At 37.4% G+C, this 22,278-nt stretch overlaps 1 protein-coding gene across 1 annotated transcript in view; it reads left to right on the forward strand.

The window, feature by feature from the left end:
* Positions 1-22,278, forward strand: part of Vps8 (vacuolar protein sorting 8) — a 519,719-nt gene that overhangs the window by 445,722 nt on the left and 51,719 nt on the right. Inside the window, exon 35 of the mRNA XM_090395104.1 lies at positions 20,873-20,954. Within this exon, the coding sequence (XP_090251230.1) occupies positions 20,873-20,954 (82 nt within the window). The remainder of the gene's footprint in view (positions 1-20,872; positions 20,955-22,278) is intronic.

Consider the following 22,278-nt stretch of genomic DNA (forward strand, 5'->3'; position numbering starts at 1 on the left):
ATATGATAACCACAGTAATTGACTTTAATGAAATTAAAGTACAGATATTTTGTACTGAAAATTACAGTACATCATCATCAGTGTGCAGAAACAAGCAATCAAAGGAACAGATTACAAAGTACATACTGCAGTCAGTAGTTTACCAATTAAAACTGTTGCTGTGTGCTATAAATTAATATTTTTAATAATATTATTAAAAAATATTATTAAAAACTATCATCATCATCATCAAATTCCTGCCATGTACCCTCAAGGGGTGTACAGGATATGACAGTACTACATGAAAAAATTACATCATTACTAACTTCCTATCTACAATTTTCCTCCAAATCAGTCTGTTACTTGTCAAGACTCCAACATTATCAGATCTTATATTTCTGTCGTCTAAGGCACTTTGTACCGTATCAATCCACCTATATCTTGGTCTTCCTCTAGGTCGTTTTCCTGCCAACTTGGCAGAGAACACTTGTTTTGCTAATCTTTCCTCTCCCATTCTATTTAAGTGACCATACCACCTGAGATTGGCTCTGCTAACGCATTCCTGGAGACTGACAATGAACAAGTTCTTTCCTAATATCCTCATTTTTAATATGATATTGCCATTGATGCCATCTGTTCACGCCTCTAATCTTTCTCAGGACTCTCATATCTGCGGTCTCTAGTCTTTGGTCAAGTGTTTTACTTCTGACCCAGTTCTCAGATCCATAAGTTAAAACTAGTTTGAACACTGTCTTGTATACAGCTAATTTAGTGTTCCGACTAATTTCTCTCTTATTCCATATGAATTTATTCAATTGACTTCCCACCATACCAGCTTTGCTGATTCTGTTGTCTATTTCTATATTTAATTTACCATCTTCAGTAAAAATCGTGCCTAAGTAGCTGAAATGTTTTACTTGTTCCACAGGTTCTCCATTCACAGCACAGTTGACATTTTCAATGATTCTGCCTATTTTCATTGTCTTTGTCTTTTTATTGCTGACCTTCATACCATATCTATTACAACAGTTATTCAATTGAGTCAGGGAATCATGCAAACTTCTAGTGGATTTATTTAGGAGTATAACATCGTCTGAATAAAGCAAAGAGCTGACATTAACATCTCCAATTCTGATATCATGTTTAATACCACTTTCCTTCATAATGTGATCCATATAGATAATGAATAACAGAGGGGATAATGTACATCCTTGTCTCACACCAGATTTAACATTAAACCATCTTCCTGTACTTCAATTCTAACTGCTGACTTACAACTCAGATAAAGACTAAGTATTGCTTGATATAATGCCCCATTGACACCATATAACTGCAGCGTATTGAATAGCTTCTCTCTCTCTTGGCACCTTGTCATATGCCTTTTCCAAATCGACAAAACTTAAATACAGATCTTTGTTATATTCCCATGCTTTCCCTCACTATTTGTCGTAAAGTGAAGATCTGATCCTAACAGCCTCTATTTGGACGAAATCCAGCTTTTTCTTCACCATCTTTCACAATTCTTCTCAACCGTTTCTCAAGTATACTTGCATAGATCTTGCCAGTAACACTCAGTAGGTAAATACCTCTATAATTCTCACATTCAGTTTTATTTCCCTTTTTATATATTGCTACTATGAGAGCTCTACTCCAATCATCGGGAATTTGTTCCTCTGTCCAGGCTTTCTGAATTATGCAGTGTAGCCACTGTAAGACTCTTATACCACCATACTTCAGCATTTCTGGTCGAATATCATCTACTCCTGCCGTCTTTCCACATTTCAAGCCTTTGATGGCTTTTTTCTACTTCAAGTATGGATATGTATTCCTGACTGCATGCCTGGTCCGTGTTTTTTACCACTGTGCTGTCATCACTGCTTGTTTCATTTAGAAGTTTTTCAAAGTAATTACTCCATACTTCAAGGATATCTTTTTCTCCTGTCTTCATGTCACCTTTATCATCTCTAACTCCTTTTACAGCATCTTTCCTCTATTCCTAAGCTTCTTCAACAACCTCCAGAATATTTTGCCACCTTCTTGATATTTATTTTCTATATTCTTGCCAAAGTCCTCCTATGACTTTTGTTTAGCTAATTTTACACAGTGTTTAGCATTCTTGCATTTGTCTCTGTATTCACTAAGAGCACAAGCTGACTTATTTGACAGGAACTTTTGATATGCTTTCTTCTTTTCCTTCACTGCCTCTTTAACTTCCTGTGTCCACCAGGGAGTTCTGATTTTTTTATCCTTGCACACAACCTCACCACATGCCTCTCTTGCAGAATCAATCAATGTTTTCTTCAGAGTTTGCCACTGAATCTCCAAGGTTTGATTCCTGTTCTCAAACTCTTTCATTTTCTTTTCAATAATCTTTCTGTATTTTAGTCTACAGTTCACATCTGAGAGCTGCTCAACTTTTATTCGCTTTAAAACTTTCTTACATGTTATTCTTTTCAATATGAAATTCAATTTTATCCTGCTCAAGACTAAATAGTGATCACTTCCAATTTCAAATCCTCTGTACACTCTGGTGTCCTGCACCAGGGAGAAAACATCACTATCAACAATAACATAGTCAATGAGACTTTTCTTATTCCTAGCCTCTTCTTTTCATGTGAATTTGTGCACATGTTTATGTTGGAACATGGTGTTAGTAATAACCAGTCCATGTCCTGAGCAGAAATCCAACAGATATTTGCCATTATTATTAGCTTTGCTCTTTTCTCCAAATTTTCCCAAAATATTTTTGTATGTCTCACAATCATTTCCTACTCTGCTATTTAGATCCCCAACAAGGACCAACTTTTCCTTTTTCATTGTGTCAGTTGCTTTTTCTAGAGCGTAAAAAAATTCCTCCACTTCTACCTTAGTAGAACCTTCTGTGGGACCATAGGCACAAATAAGTCTCATTGTCCAGTTCCCCATTCTCATATTTGCCCACATTACTCTACTTGAGACTGACTGCCATTCAAGAAGATTAGCCTCATATTTTGTGTTGAATACTATGGCTACTCCTTCTTTTCCTTGATTGTCATTGCCTGAATATAACATTTTGTATTTATTGCTCAGAAAGATCTCACCAGTTTTGGTCTTTTTTGTTTCAGTCACCCCTATTATGTCGATCTGGTACTTATCTAATTCCTCAGCTATCTCCGTTTCTTTGCCATTCAGGCTTCTTATGTTGATAGTACCGATCTTTAACTCTGGTGATGTTGAATTGGGGTTTGTTTTCAGATTTGTTCCAGTAGCTGACTTTTCGCTGTTCACCATGGTTCCCTGGCGAAAACAACGGGGGCCTTGTTTAACCGGGCGATGCCCCAGCCGGCATGAAATTTTGTCATGTTGTACCATCATTTTTTATTTTGGTTTAACCAATAAGAATACAATTTGGTCGGCTAAATCCCAAATTGCCAGCCCATCCTCGTTCGTTCAGTATCAAAGTAGATACCCAACAGGGTGCACCACGAGAAGGTGAGGATTGGACATTAGGTCAGAAGCCCTGGTCGGTTCTCCACATTCCTTGAAAGGCTATGTGGAGGTCTCCTCTCAGTTATACAGGTGTGACCCTTAAGATAAGAATCTCCCAAACTTTTGGGGGACAGAGGAGACAGTCATTTCAACTAAGATTTGGCAGATGTAAAAGGACTTCGCAACGAAAAAGGATATTGTGTTTAGTGTCAATGCCATATTGTGCCAGACCAGACTTTTGAGGTTTCCTGTATTCAATATAATATTGGTGTTCATTAATTCTTTTTTCTGCAGAGCAGCCTGTTTGTCCAAAGTATGTTAGATTACATTCACATGGTATCTGGTAAATGCCAACTAATGATAGAGGTGCCAGTTTGTCTTTTGTAGATGGCAACAGATGAGAAATTTTATTAATCAGAAAATATGTGAGAATGAGATAATACTTCTTCAGAATTCTACCAATTGGTTCTCAGATGCCAGAAATATAAGGGATTGGAACCCTGTGGTTTGTTGAAAAATCCTGAGGTGTTGGAACATAGGAGTTAATTATCTGCTGGATTTGATTAGAGCTGTAACAGTTAAATTCCATTAATTAACGTTTTGATAGTAAGAAGTTCTTGTTTGTAAGCTTGAGGGAGGGGAGCACACCTTATGTGCTCTATTAATTAATGACTTGACAACACCAATTTTTTGAGAGTTGTGATGTGCAGACTTTTGATGAGTGTATCTGCCAGTAAAGCTAGGTTTTTTTTGATAAACACTGGTTGATCAATTACCGGAGGCTGTATGTAAAAGAAAGATGTCCAAGAATGGTAAACTACCAGCCTTTTCTTTTTTCATGGTGAACTGAATATATGGGTGAACGCTATTGATCTGTTGTAGGAAAGTGGTAAGTTCATTTTCAGAATGAGGCCAAATAGTAAATCAACAAAACAAAACCAATGAGAGGATTGGGGATGAATGGATGAGAATAAGATATCTTCTAGATGGTTCTAAAAATAGTTTGCCAAAGGTGGAGATAGATTTTAATTGAAATTAATTTAATTTAATTCTAATTTTTTAATTGGTAAACCATCGACTTTTGTATGTACTTTGTAATCTGGTTCCTTTAATTGCTTGTTTCTGCACACTGATGATGTTTCATTTCATTTCTGTAGTTTCATTTCATTAAAGTTAATTACTGTGGTTATTGTGTAATTTATTATTTATAGTCATGCCACAGGTACCTTTTAAAGATTATAGATGTTCTGTTTTTTTTTTTTTTTTAAGTATTTTTGTGTACTGCTCTTCCAACCTGACCATTATCATTCCTCTACTTTTTGTTTAAGCCTGTAAAAATGCAAGCAGTGGACAGCATCACCATACAGTTTAAAACTACCAGTCTGACCTCTCATTCTTTTCTTTCATTCCATCTATCTCTGTTTTTTGCCTACACATACACACACATATCATAAATAGGTCCTTGGATTTTTTTTTTAATCATACACACTATGGTAGTTATCAATAACAGTTGCAGATCTGTCATTCGTGTGGTCCTTGCATGAGTTAGTAAATTGACCTAAGATGGCATTTTTAAAACCCATGAGTTTGTTACTCTCATATAATGATCATTGCAGTCCATATGTTGATAAATTTCATATATATATATATATATATATATATGATGATGTACAGCCTATTTTTCTACCCACTGCAGGTTGAAGCCCTCTCCCATTTTGAGAGGTTTTGGTCTACTACTCCCATGGTGACCCAGTCCATATTGGGAGAGTGTATCTATACTGGGGTGAATGAATGTATGAAAGTGGAAGACAGTCACAAACATCCATGCCTATGCAGGATTCAAACCCGCAGCCTCTTGGCTGGAGAGTGGATATGCTAACCACTTGGCCAACCAGGCCAGCTCATATATATATATATATATATATATAGAACTTGATCATTTTATTATTTATTTCATATTATATTACAGTTTAGCAAAAAATAAAAAATAGCGTTTGGTAATGAAATTTATCATTACATAGACTGCAGTGATCATTATATGAGGGAAACAAACTCATGGGTTGGAAAAATGCCATCTTAGTCAATTTACTAACTACTATTACTATATATATATATATATATATATAATTGAAATTAGGATTGACTCGGGATGTATACATTTATAAGATTAAACTTTAACTGACTAGAATCCAAGAAAGTATAACAAAAACCTTTAATAAATCATGATTAGTTTCATCGGTATTCCGACTTCTTCAGGTGAGTAAGAAATAACATAAGACTTATAAAAAAATAACAAGGTAAAAAACATGGACTTTCTAGCTTAATAAAAAGAAACAGAATAGTAACAGTCATATTTGAATAAGTGACCGCATGCTGCTGTTGGCATGAGTAGAATGTGTGTGACAGCTAATTTTAGAGCGCCAGTATTGGATTACTGCGCTATGTGAATCAGGCAAATTGTAGCTTAGATTGTTATTCAAGTGTGAAGGGTCCAGAACTATTTCTTTTGATTCTATAATACGTCTTTCAAATTTACCCTTACATATATATAAATTGGTTGTGCGGTCCCAATCAACTTGGCGTTGCCGTTCTTCGAGGTTAGAGTTTGCCGAAAGCCTTTCCAGTCAGACATGACTGGAAAGGGTGCTCGCTCGTGTTCTACTGTAGGAGATGTTACGTCTATGTTCCTCAAGATGAAGTGAAACAGATTTATCTGTCTGGCCAAAATAAAGTGGACCACAGTCGCACATAACTTTATAAACACCAGGAAAATGCAATTGGTTGTGTTTTGGTCGACTCGGAAAAGAACGAAGTTTTGGCAGAGTAGCATAGTCGGTCTTTATGTTGAATTTCTTCATAACCCTAGATAGTTTTGGGGTAAGAGAGCTAATAAATGGTAACTGTATATGAGTGATAGGGTTTGATTCATCTTCTTGTCGAGGTTGTTGCCGTGGTCTCAAATGTTTAGTGATGTTACGAGATGAATATCCATTATTTAAAAAGTTCTTTTTCAGGAAGTTAAGCTCTGTTTGTAGGTCTTCTTCTATGGAAGTGAGGCATCTTGATCGATGGGCAAGGGTGGAGATGATGTCCAGTTTCTGAGGAGGGAAGTGATGAGAAGAGCCATGCAAATATCCATCAGTGTGGGTGGTTTTTTGAAAAATTGAAAATTTAAGACAGTCAAGTGATCTACTGATCTTTAGATCTAAGAAGGGGAGAACGCTGTTAATCTCTAGTTCTGAAATGAATTTAATGTTTTGATGTTGATTATTTAAATAGTTTAGGAAGTTTTGAAGTTCCTCCAAACCATGTTCCCAGATAAGGAAGATATGATTAATGTAGCGTAACCACAGTTTAGGTTTTAAAGTAGCTATAGAAATAGCTCTATCTTCAAAATCTTCTAACAAAAAAATGTTAGCTAAGACTGGGGATAAAGGGCTGCCCATAGATAACCCGCTAGTTTGTTTATATATTTTATCCTCATAGCAGAAATAGCCAGAATTGATGCAGTGAGTTAGAAGAGCAAATATTTTTTTAGAAACCTTGTCCTTAAGAAGAGTCAGAACTTCATCTGTAGGTACATTTGTAAAAAGAGACACGATGTCAAAACTCACCACTCTGTCAGTCTATGAGATTTAAATTTTTAATTTTTGAGATAAAATCTTCAGAGTTTTTGATGAAGGAGGAGGAATTGCCAACAAAAGCTTTTAAAGAAGCTGCAAGATATTTAGACAGATTATATGTAGGTGAGTCAGTACCTTCCACAATAGGTCTTAGAGGAGTGTCAGTCTTGTGGATCTTAGGCAGGCCATACAAATGAGGAATAAGGGGATGGAGAGAGCAAAGAGATAGTCTTGTGTGTCTAGGAAGTTCAGAAGTAGATTTTAGAAGATTGTTTGTACGGTTATGAAGTTCTCTTGTGGGATCACTTTCTAGAATAGAATAGGTATCAGAACTTAATAAGTTGTTAATCTTTGAACGATAGTCAGATTTGTCTAAGATTACAGTTGCATTCCCTTTATCAGTAGGTAAGATAATAATGTCATTGTTGTTACGAAGCTGGTGGATTGCTTTTCTTTCTGTCGGAGATAGATTATCTGTAGGGCGATGACTGTTGTTTATAGTTAAGATGGCATCGATCCTAAGTAGATTCACAGTTTGTTTTGGTAACTGTGCAGCTGCCTTTTCAACTTTTGTAAGAAAGAGTTCCTTACGAATGGAGGTCAGAGAAGGAATGAAGTATATAAACAACAGTCGTCGTCCTACAGATAATCTATCTCCGACAGAAAGAAAAGCAATCCACCAGCTTCGTAACAACAATAACATTATTATCTTACCTGCTGATGAAGGGAATGCAACTGTAATCTTAGACAAATCTGACTATCGTTCAAAGACTAATAATATTTGCATGGCTCTTCTCATCACTTCCCTCCTCAGAAATTATGCATCATCTCCACCCTTGCCCATCAATCAAGATGCCTCACTTCCATAGAAGAAGACCTACAAACAAAGCTTAACTTCCTGAAAAAGACCTTTTTAAATAATGGATATTCATCTCGTAACATCACTAAACGTTTGAGACCATGGCAACAACCTCGACAAGAAGATCAATCCAACCCTATCACTCATATACAGTTACCATTTATCAGCTCTCTTACCCCAAAACTATCTAGGATTATGAAGAAATTCAACATAAAGACCGACTATACTACTCTGCCAAAACTTCGTTCTTTTCCGAGTCAACCAAAACACAACCAGTTGCATTTTCCTGGTGTTTATAAAGTTATGTGCGACTGTGGTCCACTTTATTTTGGCCAGACAGATAAATCTGTTGCACTTCGTCTTGAGGAACATAGACGTGACATCTCCTACAGTAGAACACGAGCGAGCACCCTTTCCAGTCATGTCTGACTGGAAAGGCTTTCCGCAAACTCTAACCTCGAAGAACGGCAACACCAAGTTGATTGGGACCGCACAACCAATTTATATATGTGTAAGGATGAATTTGAAAGACATGTTATAGAATCAAAAGAAATAGTTCTGGACCCTTCATACTTGAACAACAATCTAAGCTACAATTTGCCTGATTCACATAGTGCAGTAATCCAATACTGGCACTCTAAAATTAGCTGTCACACACATTCTAATAATGCCAACAGTAGCATGCGGTCACTTATTCAAATATGACTGTTACTATTCTGTTTCTTTTTATTAAGCTAGAAAGTCCATGTTTTTTACCTTGTTATTTTTATAAGTCTTATGTTATTTCTTACTCACCTGAAGAAGTTGGAATACTGATGAAACTAGTCGTGATTTATTAAAGGTTTTTGTTATACTTTCTCGGGTTCTAGTCAGTTAAATTTTAATCTTATAAATATATATATATATATAATGAAATTACAAAATAAATCATAACTTCGATGGTGTTAGATATGTTGATAGTTTAGAACTGTCTTCAAAATTGGTCAGTTAAGTGCTTAATGTAGGATTATGATATTCAGCATAATTTTTTTATGAAGTGATACATTTTTTGTAGTGCAATGTTTTGATTGTTGCCACTAGGCTAAAAATGTCGAGTCTTCATAAAATTCATATTTTATGCAGACTTCCAGTTGCATTATTACTCCTCCTTTCTGTGTTTTTTGTTAACTTTTATAATTTACTGTTGTTTGTGGCTCAAACACATTATTCATAACTCCTTTGTTATCCACTCAGCCAATCTTGCCTGGTTGACTAAGTGGATAGTAACTTCCACTCTCCAAGCAGTAGATCATGGATTAAAATGTTCAAAGCCAAGCCCTCTCTATTGCTTCTGCCTTAGTGTCACCACCTCTGGGTCTGCCTCCCACTGACGAGACCTCAATAAAGGTCGAAACCGGTCTGGGTAGTGGCCCTTCCCTCAATGCATAGCATTATACATGTCCGCAAGGACATGTGCTTTGCATGGTGGGAGACACTGAGACAAGGAGTGATGAGAGCTTGGTCCACCTTTGCTCTGAGTTGCCAACAGTTGCACCACCTTGCTACAGTCCTGAAGATATTTTCATGCACAAACTTTGTTTGCTCACACTTGGATAAAGGATTAAACTAAACTTATTATAGTCTAACCAAGTGCAAAATAAACTTCGAACATCTTTCTCTAAATCAAGAGTAATTTGATAATAAGGTGGTACACCGGTAGGCAACTCATATAGGTAAGAACTCGCTATTGCTTCTACCTTATTGTCACCACCTCTGGGTCTGGCTCCCACTGACAAGACCTCAATAAAGGTCATAACCAGTTGGAAGCTTGGATGACGAATGGTAATTCTGTAGCCCATGAAGTTTTAACTGAGGCTCGGCTGTTGCTGTCACCCAGGGCCTGCGTGGTGGGGTAATGAATCGCAATGCTGTAGCCTGTGAAGTTAACTGAAGCACAGCTGTTGCTGTTACCCTTCCAGATGAGCAAATGAGCGGCTCTGCTCATTTGTGGTGGGGGGAGCCTGCCACAGTGTAGAGCCAACTGAGTTTCTGACTTTCTGATCCTGCGGGTCGTTCATTATTGGGTGATCCAGGGGATTTTACGAGTTTTTGGAAAGGTATCCCCGCACTTGAACAAAGGGAAACCGGTCTGGGTAGTGGCCCTTCCCTCAATGCATAGCATTATATATGTCCTCAAGGACATGTGCTTTGCATGGTGGGTGATACTGAGGCAAGAAGTGATGAGAGCTTGGTCCACCTTTGCTCCGAGTTGCAGTTGCACCTTGCTACAGTCCTGAAGATATTTTCAGGTGCAAACTTTGTTTGCTCATACTTGGATAAAGGATTAAACTAAATTAATTATGTTCAAAGCCAATTGAAACAAAAATTTAGCTAAAATTTTTAAAGTATATGTTAAGAAAATTAAATGAAAATTAGTATTTAGAATCTGTGCTAAAATGTATCCATTAAACTTTGTTTTGTTATATGTGGATCATTTTCATTGCCATAATTTGGCAAAATAATTTGAAATGATAGTACTAATTCTTCTTTGAAATGAAGTTTACACTCCGTTTGATCAAAACATGAAATGTAAATTCATTTTTAGAATATCAGCTGTGTACTTATTTAGACTTAAGTTGCATGTTAATGAAGAACTTTAATGGATTATGATATCCAAGAAATTTGGATATTTCAGTTACCTAACAGTAACCGAGACACTTTCAAAGATTAAAGTAAACAAAGTTTAGAAGGAGGGCTATAATCGCAAATGACATTATGCGCAGGATATGCAGACGGTGTGGTGTGGAATTCGTGGATGTGTGGAATGAGTTTGATGGGCGAAAGGACTTATACAAGATGGATGGCCTGCATTTGAATGGACTTGCTGTGCGAAGACTGGAAAAAGTGTTGCTGAATGAAGTGAAAATGGATGTGCAGAACCAGGGAAACTAGAACTACCAAAGGGGGGGGGGGAGTGGATATGCAGACATCAGTGAGACAATTGAGTGTAAAAATGTATATAATGTACCTGAGCCAGCACTAAGGACTTAGAATAACGCATCAAGATAGGGGTGGGACAAAGGGATCACTGCATTTCATGTATACTAATGCCAGGAGTATTAGGAACAAGAAGGAAGAATTTTTGGCCTTGATTGGCTCTTCCTGGCCACAGGTTATTGGCATTAGTGAAACATGGCTGACGAAAGATGATATAATTAGTGGGATAGAATGTGTAGGTTATAGTGTGTTTAGGAGGGACAGAGAGAATAAAATGGGGCGGGGGTGTTATTGATGATAGCTGATGAACTGCAGCCAAGGAGAATTGAAGTTGTATTGCAGGATAGTGAAAGGAGCTCATGCTATTTGGTGTGAGATTGAGACTGGCAGAATAAAATATACAGTTGGGTGCTGCTATAGACCAGGTGATGGAATAGATGGTGGAGATAGTATGCATAAACAAATTGATGAAATGAGTGGAAGAAGGGTAATTATTATGGGGGATTTTAACTATGGTAACATTGATTGGAAGGAGGAGAGGACACATGTGAGGAAGGAAATGGATTTTATTCAGTTATTAAGGGATAACTATCTGAGACAGCATGTAATTGAAAATACTAGGGGTGTGAGAGAGTGCTTGACCTGGTAATAGCATCTCACAATTTGACTGTAATGAATATGACCATGTTGCCACCTATTGGTGAGAGTGATCATAAGGTCTTGACCTGGGAGGTGGCTAAAGGTCTGGAATTTTTTATTAAGACAGGGTATTTGTGGAATTACTATGCTGGCAAGTATGACAAGCTTAGGAGATTGCTTGGATCAGTGCCATGGCATGTACAACTGCAAGGGCTGGACGTCGATAGAGCATGGGAAGTGGTCAAGGAGCATTTACAGGAGGTTATGGCTGATTGTATACCTAGGTTCCGAATAGTAAAACAAGTAGGGGTTAAATGGATGAATAACACCATTAAGCTTGAGCTGCAAAAAAAGAAACAACTGTGGAGGGAATTTAAAGAAAGGGGGTGACTTGCAGGCACACGAATGGTATAAAGTGCAGGCCAGAAGGGTAACGAGTGTGGTAAAAACAGCAAAAGCCGTTTATGAAAGGAAACTAGCTATGCAAGCAAAAGAGAATCCCAAACAGTTCTTTCAATATGCTGCAAGCAAGAAAAAAACTGTACATGGCAAAATGATTTTAAGGAATGACGATGGTAAGGAGGTCACTGAACCAGTCGATATAGTGGAGTTGCTGAGCGCGCACTTCGCAAAAGTATATCATCCAGGTGGTGACATTGAAAAAATGAAGGAGCCATTAGTTTATACGGGAATTGTGATGAATGAAGTGGAAGTGAATAGTCTATTACAGAACCTTAATGTGAATACATCTGTGGGATTGGATGGTATACTGGCACGGGTCTTGCTGAAGCGGCTAAGGAATTATCAGTGCCCTTGACCATGTTGTTTAATCTGAGTCTCGGGTCTGGTTTAGTCCCGAAGGCATGGAAAGAGGGGAAAATAGTTTCACTGCATAAAGGAGGATCCAAGACTATGGTTGCAAATTACCGACCGATCAGCATATCAGGAGTTGTTGTCAAGTCTTGGAGAAAGTAGTCAAGAGAAAAATACAGGAATGGATTGATGAAAATGAGATACTGTGCAGGGGACAGCATGGCTTTGTAAAGGGCAGATCATGCCTGAGTAACTTGCTCAAGTTTTATAACAAGGTGACGGCTGTACCTCTGTACCGAGCCTTGATAAGACCTCATCTTGACTACTGTGCCCAGATTTGGTCACCTCGGTTCCTTCTCGATGGAGAGGATCCAGAGGTGAGTGACTAAGATGATAGCAGGTCTATGGAATGAACCATATGAGAACAGGTTGAAGATTTGTGGGTTGCAGAAACTGGTTGATAGGCGGAAAGGGGAGATATGAACTGGATAAGGGAAATGGGTTTACAGTGATACTGCTGGACCTGGCAAAGGTGTTTGACAGGCTACCACATGGAATTCTAATCCGTAAACTACAACATATGGGAATGGATATAGGGTTGGTGAGATGGATAGGTGGGTGGTTGATGGAGAGATATCAAAGAGTGGTTTATTCAGGAGTGGAGTCCAAAAGACGGCCTGTGACTAGTGGGGTGCCGCAGGGTTCTGTTCTTGGACCACAGCTGTTTAATCCGTTCATTAACAATATAGGGAAGGATCTAAGTGGAACAGTTCATTTATTCGCTGATGATGCAAAGTTGAGAAGGACGATAGTGAATGCAGAAGATGTCAAAGTCTTGCAGGATGACTTAGATAGATTGGAGTTCTGGGCTAAGGAGAATGGATGTCAATTTAATGTGACAAAATGTAAGGTTATGCATTTTGGAGTGAAAAGATTAGCAGCAGTATACCACATGGGTGGAACTGTACTCCAAGAGATTGATGAGGGCAGGGACTTGGGAGTGTTGGTGGATAGGGAGATGAAGTTTAGGGGGCACATTGCGAAAGTAGCTAAATCAGCTCATCAACTCACTTGGTTGTTGAAAAATACCTTCACGAGCAGAGACAAGCAAGTTATTGTACCTCTGTACCGAGCCTTGATAAGACCTCATCTTGACTACTGTGCCCAGATTTGGTCACCTCGGTTCCTTCTCGATGGGGAGGAGGTGGAGAGGATCCAGAGGTGAGTGACTAAGATGATAGCAGGTCTATGGAATGAACCATATGAGAACAGGTTGAAGATTTGTGGGTTGCAGACTGGTTGATAGGCGGAAAGGGGAGATATGATTGAGACATTCAAATTGCTAAAAGGATTCTATAAGATTAATTCAGAGGATATTTTTGAGATCAGGACTGGTGGTGGGAGAACTAGGGGACACCTATGGAAGCTTGGCAAGAGTGTGGTTAGCAGTGGTGTTAGAGCTGGGTTCTTTACTTTTAGAATGGTAAATGAGTGGAATAAGCTGCCAGAGTCTGTTGTGGGTGCTATGACAGTGAGCGAGTTCAAGGCAAGGTATGATAGATACTGTGAGAATGTCCTATAGTTGTGTGGACATGATATTTAGCGCCTCCCTCGATGAGTCTAAGGACTCCCTGGAGTAGCCCGAAAATAATAATAATAAAAAAAGGCCTGGTTAGCCGAGTGGTTAACATAGATAGTAGTCTTGAACTAACAGACTGCAAGCTCAAATCCAGCCTAGGGCAGGGCCCCAGTTTGCAATTGCCTTTAGGTGGTAAACGAATTTTATTGCCTAGTGTGCAAGTTGCTCTGCTTATTGGAAACCTGAAGTTCCTTGCCAGAAAAAAGTTCCTTGTTTGGTGTTCAGACCAGGATTTTCAGATTATGTAAAAAAAATTAATTGAAATAAATTAAAAATAGAAAATAATGCTTAACCCACCACAGACTAATGTACTATAAGTTTACAACCTTTTGTGAGTGGGAACTATGTCATGTTAAGAATGACATTCTTCAAGTATTCGAATATTTTGTTGGTTTAAACATAGAATTGCAATCTAGTCTCCCAGATGTATGGAAGTTTATTTTATTTCCATACTCTTTGGGTTAAGAGTGTTCTGTAAATCATAGGCATATTTTCCAGAATAATATGCCATTTTTGGAGTCTTTTAGAGCAGCAGTTTTTTCCCATCTAATTATATGTATGATATCAAGTGCATTGTCTGCTAATCCACTTTTTTTCATATTGGTTCAAAACTATATAATTATGGAGTTCTTCGTTTTGCTACTATACTGTTATTAATGCAGGCTGGAAATGTTATCCTGTATACTCCAAGTACTAATAATGAGTAAACCTCATCTTTTGGAGAGCAGATAAGAGAAGCTAGTTTTAATTTGGTTTTGCCAGGTACTTCTTTAATATAAGGAACTATTACTGTTTTGGAGTAATCTAATAGCTCTCTGTTTGCCTGTTATTAGGTACAGGATTTAACAGTCTGTTTATTTTTTTAGGATGGTAATTATTGGAATTATTAAAATTGTATTCTAATTATTGAGTATATTGTCACTTGAGCAAATAATCCAAGCTCTGTGTGCTAGTTTTTTTGGTAAACCATACATTTATGTGTATTGGTAATGTGAATTAATGTTCATAATTCTGTTGGTATTTGTGGGTTTTCTAAAGATAATATTAGAGAGATAATCATCTAGAAATCTGGAGAGAACAACAGTAGTTTTCAGTTTCTAAAGTATGTTTTATTCTAGGGTTTTGGTTAAGAGATTGAAGTTAAGAGTTAAAAATGTATCTAATGTGTTGTGACATTCGATTAAATAGTGAATATAACCACATAGTATAGCCAGAGAGGCCATTTTGGTGGGGGAGGAAGTTCAGCGCTTCAGATGTTTTACGTGAAAGAATTTGCAGGTATCAGTAAGCGTTAAGCCCATTGCCATGTATCTATGAAGGGCAAATTTCTTATACCATACAAAATACGATTGCATCACAAAATGGAGGTGATTAAGGGTCAAAGCTGGATAACTGGGATTTATAACTTATTTTAATGGTATTAACAACACCAAACAAACTATTTTATAAAAAAGATGTCAAAGCATCATGTTATAGTTTACAGGCAACAGTGAGTAAGTGAAACAATTCAAATTGTAATTAAAAAAAGATCTAAAGTCCTAATGTGGTGCTTTCTAATGTTATTAAAAAAAAAAAAAAAGTATTACTACTAGGTAGGAATTGATCTTAAGATAACAGTCTCCCAAATTTTTGGCAAATTAATACAACCATACTTGTTCAGGTTAGAAGAATTCTTTATAGTTATGGCTGGCTCTAAAAATAATCTTAATGACCTATAATGACTTCTAAATAGCACATTGGTTTTCTTACATCTAATTGTGTGTGTGAAGGGATATCCAAAGTGTGGTCTGCCAATCCTGACTTGCCATAATAATGGTAGCATTTTTTTTTTTTTTTCTTCTCCAGATGTTAACAGATCTTCTTGTCTGCCCATAGTAGGCCAAGTCACAGCCACAGAGAACTTCATACACTCCAGGATATGCTAGAGGATGGAGGTTTATCATTAGAGGACTGGATCAGAGTTGCTATTTTAACATGCGGTTTGAATGTAGTGCAAAGGCCATGGTTTATTAATACTTTGGCTATCTTTTCTGGTGTACCTCTGACATAGGGAATAGGAATAGTGATGATTTGTTCTTATGTGTTAGAGGAGGAAGAAGAATGGGGCAATGCAGTATTTTATCTATTTTATAGGAATTGTAGCCATTGGCCAAGAAAGTATAGTGCAGATATTTAAGTTCTCTGTGAAAGAGCTGTCCAGTCCTCATCTCATTCTCCTTGTTAGTAGGTATCTGCCTGGATATTGAATATTGGCTTAAACCAACATAATGTGGTACAACATGATAGAATTTCATGCTGACTGTGGCATCACTCTGTTAAACAAATCCCCCCCCCCCCACATACACACACTGTTGTTTTCATCAGGGAACTACAGCATACAGTGAAAAGCATTTATAGGAAAAATCCCACCTCAGCATCAGCAGAGTTCAAGATTGGTATTATCAACATAAGAAGCATCAATGGAAAAGAAATGCAAATAGCATAAAAATTAGATAAGCATAAGCATCAGATTGACATAATAGTGTTACCAAAATGAAGACAAAAAAATGTGCAGTTTATTGATGTACGAAGTGAATTTGATGAACGAAAGGACTTATACATTCTTGATGGACTACGTTTAAATGGTTTTGGAATTAGATGTTTGGAGAAAGTGTTGTTTAGTGAGAGTGTGGTAGTGCAAAACCAGGGAAAGTAGAGATGTTAGGGAAGATGAAATCAAGCATGTGTCTGGCCACCCCTGTGATAAATGAGCATGTGTACAGTAATGGTTATGCAATGCCAAATGGGATTTCACAGGCTTCCAATTTGAATGGGTTGGTAATGACATTACACAAGAGTGACTGTAGGTACAAAGAAATGTTGAAATGCATGTACATGAATGCAAGAAGTATCAGGAATAAGGGTAAGGAGTTTTTGGCATTGGTCAGCTTGACTTGGCCAAAAATTATAGGCATCAGTGAGACCTGGTTAATTGAAAATATTGTTACAGGGATAGAATTTAAAGGGTATTGTATTTTCAGGAAGGATAGAGGGAACAAGACAGGAGATGGGTTATTGCTGATGATAGCTGAAGAATTACAACCAACAAAATTACAAGTTTAAGAGGATTTTAGGTCTGAGGGAAATGGTTCATTTGAGACTGTCTTGTATGAGATAGAGGTAAATAGGACAGAATATGTTGTTGGGTGCTGCTATAGACCAGGGGGTCCACAAGAAGATGCCATGTATCGGCAGATTAGCACAATGAGTGTAGGCCGAACAATTATTATTATTATGGGAGACTTTAACTATACAGACATTAATTGGAGAGAGGAAAGGGGGCATGTGGGATTGCCACATGCATGTGGGCATGTGGCAAGATGGAAGTAGGATTTATACAGTTGCTAAGGGATAATTACATGAAACATGTTATAGAGGGGACAAGGGGTTTGAGAGTGTTGGATCTGATAATAGCATCAGAAGATGTATCCATTACCAAGGTAGACACTCTGCCTCCAATTGGAGAGAGTGACCATGCAATTTCCCAGACCATGTTCTGGGAAATTGCCAAACATGTGAAATTCTCTGTCAAGAGAATTTCACATGTGAAAATTCAAGAGAATTATGAGAGACTCAGGAGTCATCTTGGAACAGTGCCATGGCATGAGATGCTAAAAGAAAAGAATGTTAGTAGTGCATTGCAAGTGGTCAGAGATTACTTGAAAGCAGCAGTATCAGACTGCATACCTAAGATCAGGAAACCAAGTTGGAATTAAGTGGATGAGTAGGGATATAAAGCAAGAACTACAAAAAAAGAAAACATTGTGGAGGGAATATAAAGAAAAAAGTGATCAGCATACTCACAAGCAGTACAAAGTGCAAGCAAGAATGGTGACTAGTATGGTAAGAAAGGCCAAATCATACTATGAGAGAGAATTAGCTAAACAGGTCAAAATAAACCTAAAAGAGTTTTTCGTTATGTAGCAAGCAAGAGGAAAAATAATTATGGTAGGAAGGCAATTTAAGCCAAAAGAAATAGCTGAGTGATCATTTTATAAAGGTGTATCATCCAGGTGAAGATTTTACATTTGCTGATGTGACACAGAGGATGGCATATCAGCCCATGTATTATGTGAACTTGCAAGGGAATTGGCATTTCCTCTGACAAAGTTGTTCAATCTAAGTCTCAGCTCTGGCAGGGTTTCAAAAGAGTGGAAACTGGGTAAGATAGTAGTAAATTGCATAAAGGTGGCTGCAAGACAGGTAGCAAACTACAGACCAGTCAGTATATCAGGAGCGATTGTTAAAGTATTGGAAAAGCTGGTGAAAGGTAAAATACAACAGTGGATGGATAGGAATGTGATACTCTATAGTGTGCAGCATGGCTTTGTAAAGGGTAGGTGCTGTCTTAGTAACTTATTCATATTTTATAATAAAGTGACCACAGAATTGGATAAAGATAATGGCTACACCATGATACTGCTCTACTTTGCCTAGGCATTTGATGGAATACCACATGAAAAACTATTAAAATAATAGGAGAGGATGGGAATGGATATGAGACTAGTAGTAAGTATAGCAGTTGACTGACAAGACACCAGAGATTAGATATGGAGGAGTAGAATTTGGGAGAATAATGGTGACTAGTGGAGTACCTCAGAGTTCAGTACTAGGGCCACTGCTCTTTAATTGTATATCAATGACATAGGAAAAGATTTAAGTTGGGATATTCAGTGTTTGCTGATGATGCAAAACTGGGAAGAGCAATAGTTGATAAAGGTGATATAGATACCCTGCAGAATGATTTAAATAAATTGGCATTGTAGGCACAGGATAATGATTATCAATTTAATGTAAGGTATGTATGCACTTCAAGTTGAAAAGGTTGCATATGGTGTATCATATTGAGAAGACAGATTGAGAATTTGTAGACTGTAGGCAGGAGAAAGAGGGGAGATATGATTGAGGCTTACAAACTTCTGAAAGGGTCATACAGGATTTCAATTTATGGAGGGTGGGGAAAGGATGAGAGGGCATTCTTGGAAGCTGAGAATGAAGGCCACTAAGTAGGGGCGTAAGGACTAGATTTTTCTCTCATAGGGTGGTGCGTGATTGGAATGGATTGCCAATTGGATGTTGTGAGTACAAGCAGTGTGAATGAATTCAAGAATAAGTATGATAGCTAGTGTGTGTAGTATGTGGCCTCTCTCAATGTGTCTCTGACTCCCTGGAGGTTTCTCTTAATAATAATAATATTGATGGGATTGGATTTCAGGAAATTGATGAAGCTAGGGACTTGGGGATAATGGTAGACAAAGAGTTGAAGTTCAGAGGACATACTGCACAAGTTGGTAACATATACTTGTATGTCGAACATCATGCTGACAAGTAAAGATAGGAAAGTTATTATCCCTCTTTATAAGGCTATGATTCAGCCACATCTTGACTACTGTGCATAGATTTGTCACCTGGGTTTCTTGGGATCCAAGAGGTGATAGAGAGGATTCAAAAATGAGTGACTAAGATAGTGATAGGTCTGTGGAATACTCCCTTGGAAGCTGAATCATAGGCTTTGTGGGTTACAAAGTTTAGTTGATAGAGGGGAAAGAGAGGACATGATAGAAAATTTTAAGATATTAAAGAGATTTTATAAAATTGATGCAAATGAAATTTCAAAATCTATGACAGTCAGAGAATGAGTACTATCCGTGGAAGTTGTGTAAGAGTGTGATTAGTTAGGAATGTGTGGACCAGATGTTTTGCATGGAGAGTAGTGAGGGAGTGGAATGGATTACCAGAATTAGTTGTGAGGTCCCTGATGGTGGCAAGACCCTGAGGAAAACATTCACTGACTCAGCCAGTGTCATTTGGTAAGGTTATCTGTAAGGATAGAAAAAAATCTGAACTCCATAGTGGACTCAAGAAGTAAAAGAAAAGAAAATAGCATATTAAAAGTTCCTATCAAGTAAATCAGTCTTAGCTCTGAGAAAATACAGACAAAATTGTGAAAAACAAAGCACTGTGTAAAACTAGCTAAACATTGTCAAGAAAGAACTTTGGCGAGAATATAGAAAATAAATTATTATTATTATTATGTGACGCCTTCAGGGAGTCCAAGGACTCATCGAGGGAGGCCACCTGCTCTACGACTCTGTCTCCACCAACTGTAACTATGCCAATGCCATCTGCCGCCCACTACCACCACTAGTATTTCCACGGACAATTGCAAGCATCCATGCCCACAGCAGGATTCGAAAGCAAAACTCACATAATATGAAAGAGAATAGACTAAGTGAAATATTTTTAATGTAAATCTAATTTTATAATACTGAATCCCCACTCTGCTGGCCAAAGGGCTTTCCTTCGAACTAATTCTTTCCACTTTCAGTTACATATTAAGGTTATTTAAGGGAAAAAAAAAGTATTTTCTCCAAAACATTTGACTTTTAGGATAAGGGGAAGAGAATGGCTAACAGAGGGGTCAAATGTAACTTGATAATATTACATTATGCTACTGAAGCAGTTGCACAAGCACATCTGGTTCCACCGTGATATTTTGCCAGTTTTTCTTTTCAGACTGTGTTTGTGGTAACTACAATACATGGTTATGACACTGAACTTGTGCAGCACCTATTCAAGTCCACCAAATCTTGAATAAATCTACTAAGGTACATTGTTTTTGAGTATAAGAAATAGTTGTCCAAATTTCATTATGCATGATATAATCACCACTTTGGGAACTTTTTTTAATTCGGCAAAAGATAAAAACACAGGACACACACACATTCTCTTCCCTTTCTTTGTAGTCTAATGACTTTTCAGATAAGTTCTTTGTTGAAATATACAATTTTTATGGATGTCTTTAACATTAATGTTCGATTTTGTGTTTTATTCTAGACATTGTGGTTTCCTTTGCTTGAAATAATGATGGTTCCTCAAAGAAATCTTAAAGGAAGGATTAAACCAGAATATTCAGATGGTATGTTTCTGAAGTTGTAATTACCACTTTGCTCACTTTTAATGAAATTAGATGTTCATATGAAAGTAAAAACACATATAGTAGTAAAAAAACTTTTTTTAGATATATTAATTTACTTTTAAATCTCTTAAAACTGAAATGGGGTGCGTAAGGGTCAAAGCTGTATAACTGAGAGGAGACCTCCACATAGCCTTTAAAGGAATGTGGAGAACCGACCAGGGCTTCTGACCTAATGTCCAATCCTCACCTTCTCGTGGTGCACCGTGCTGGGTATCTACCTGGATACTGAACGAACGAGGATGGGCTGGCAATTTGGGATTTAGCCAACTAAATTGTATTCTTATTGGCTTAAAGCAATATACAAAATGATGGTACAACATGACAAAATTTCATGGCGCTGGGACGTTGCCCAGTTAAACAAGCTCCCCATTGTTTTCCCCAGGGAACCAGGGCAAACAGCAAAAAAATCAGCTACTGGAACAAATCTGAAAGCACATCCCAACTCAACATCACCAGAGTTAAAGATTGGTACTATCAACATAAGAAGCCTGAATGGCAAAGAAATGGAGTTAGCTGAGGAATTAGATAAGTACCAGATTGACATAATAGGGGTGACTGAAACAAAAAAGGCAAAAACTGGTGAGATCTTTCTGAGCAATAAATACAAAATGTTATATTCAGGCAATGACAATCAAGGAAAAGAAAAAGTAGCCATAGTATTCAACACAAAATAAAAGGCTAATCTTCTTGAATGGCAGTCAGTCTCAAATAGAGTAATGTGGGCAAATATGAGAATGAGGAACTGGACAATGAGACTTATTTGTGCCTATGGTCCCACAGAAGGTTCTACTAAGGTAGAAGTGGAGGAATTTTTTGATGCTTTAGAAAAAGCAACTGACACAATGCAAAAGGAAAAGTTAGTCCTTGTTGTGGATCTAAATAGCAGAGTAGGAAATGATTGTCAGACATACAAAAATATTTTGAGAAAATTTGGAGAAAAGAGCAAAGCTAATAATAATGGCAAATGCCTGTTGGATTTCTGCTCAGGACATGGACTGGTTATTACAAACACCATGTTCCAACATAAAAATGTGCACAAATTCACATGGAGAGAAGAGGCAAGGAATAAGAAAAGTCTCATTGACTATGTTATTGTTGATAGTGATGTTTTCTCCCTAGTGCAGAACACGAGAGTGTACAGAGGATTTGAAATTGGAAGCGATCGCTATTTAGTCTTGAGCAGGATAAAATTGAATTTCATATTGAAAAGAATAACATGTAAGAAAGTTTTAAAGCGAATAAAAGTTGAGCAGCTCTCAGATTT

Source organism: Typopeltis vanoorti, chromosome 7 (genome assembly GCF_054136105.1).
Source record: "Typopeltis vanoorti isolate ZY-2024b chromosome 7, IOZ_Tvanoo_1.0, whole genome shotgun sequence".
NCBI lineage: Eukaryota > Metazoa > Arthropoda > Arachnida > Uropygi > Thelyphonidae > Typopeltis > Typopeltis vanoorti.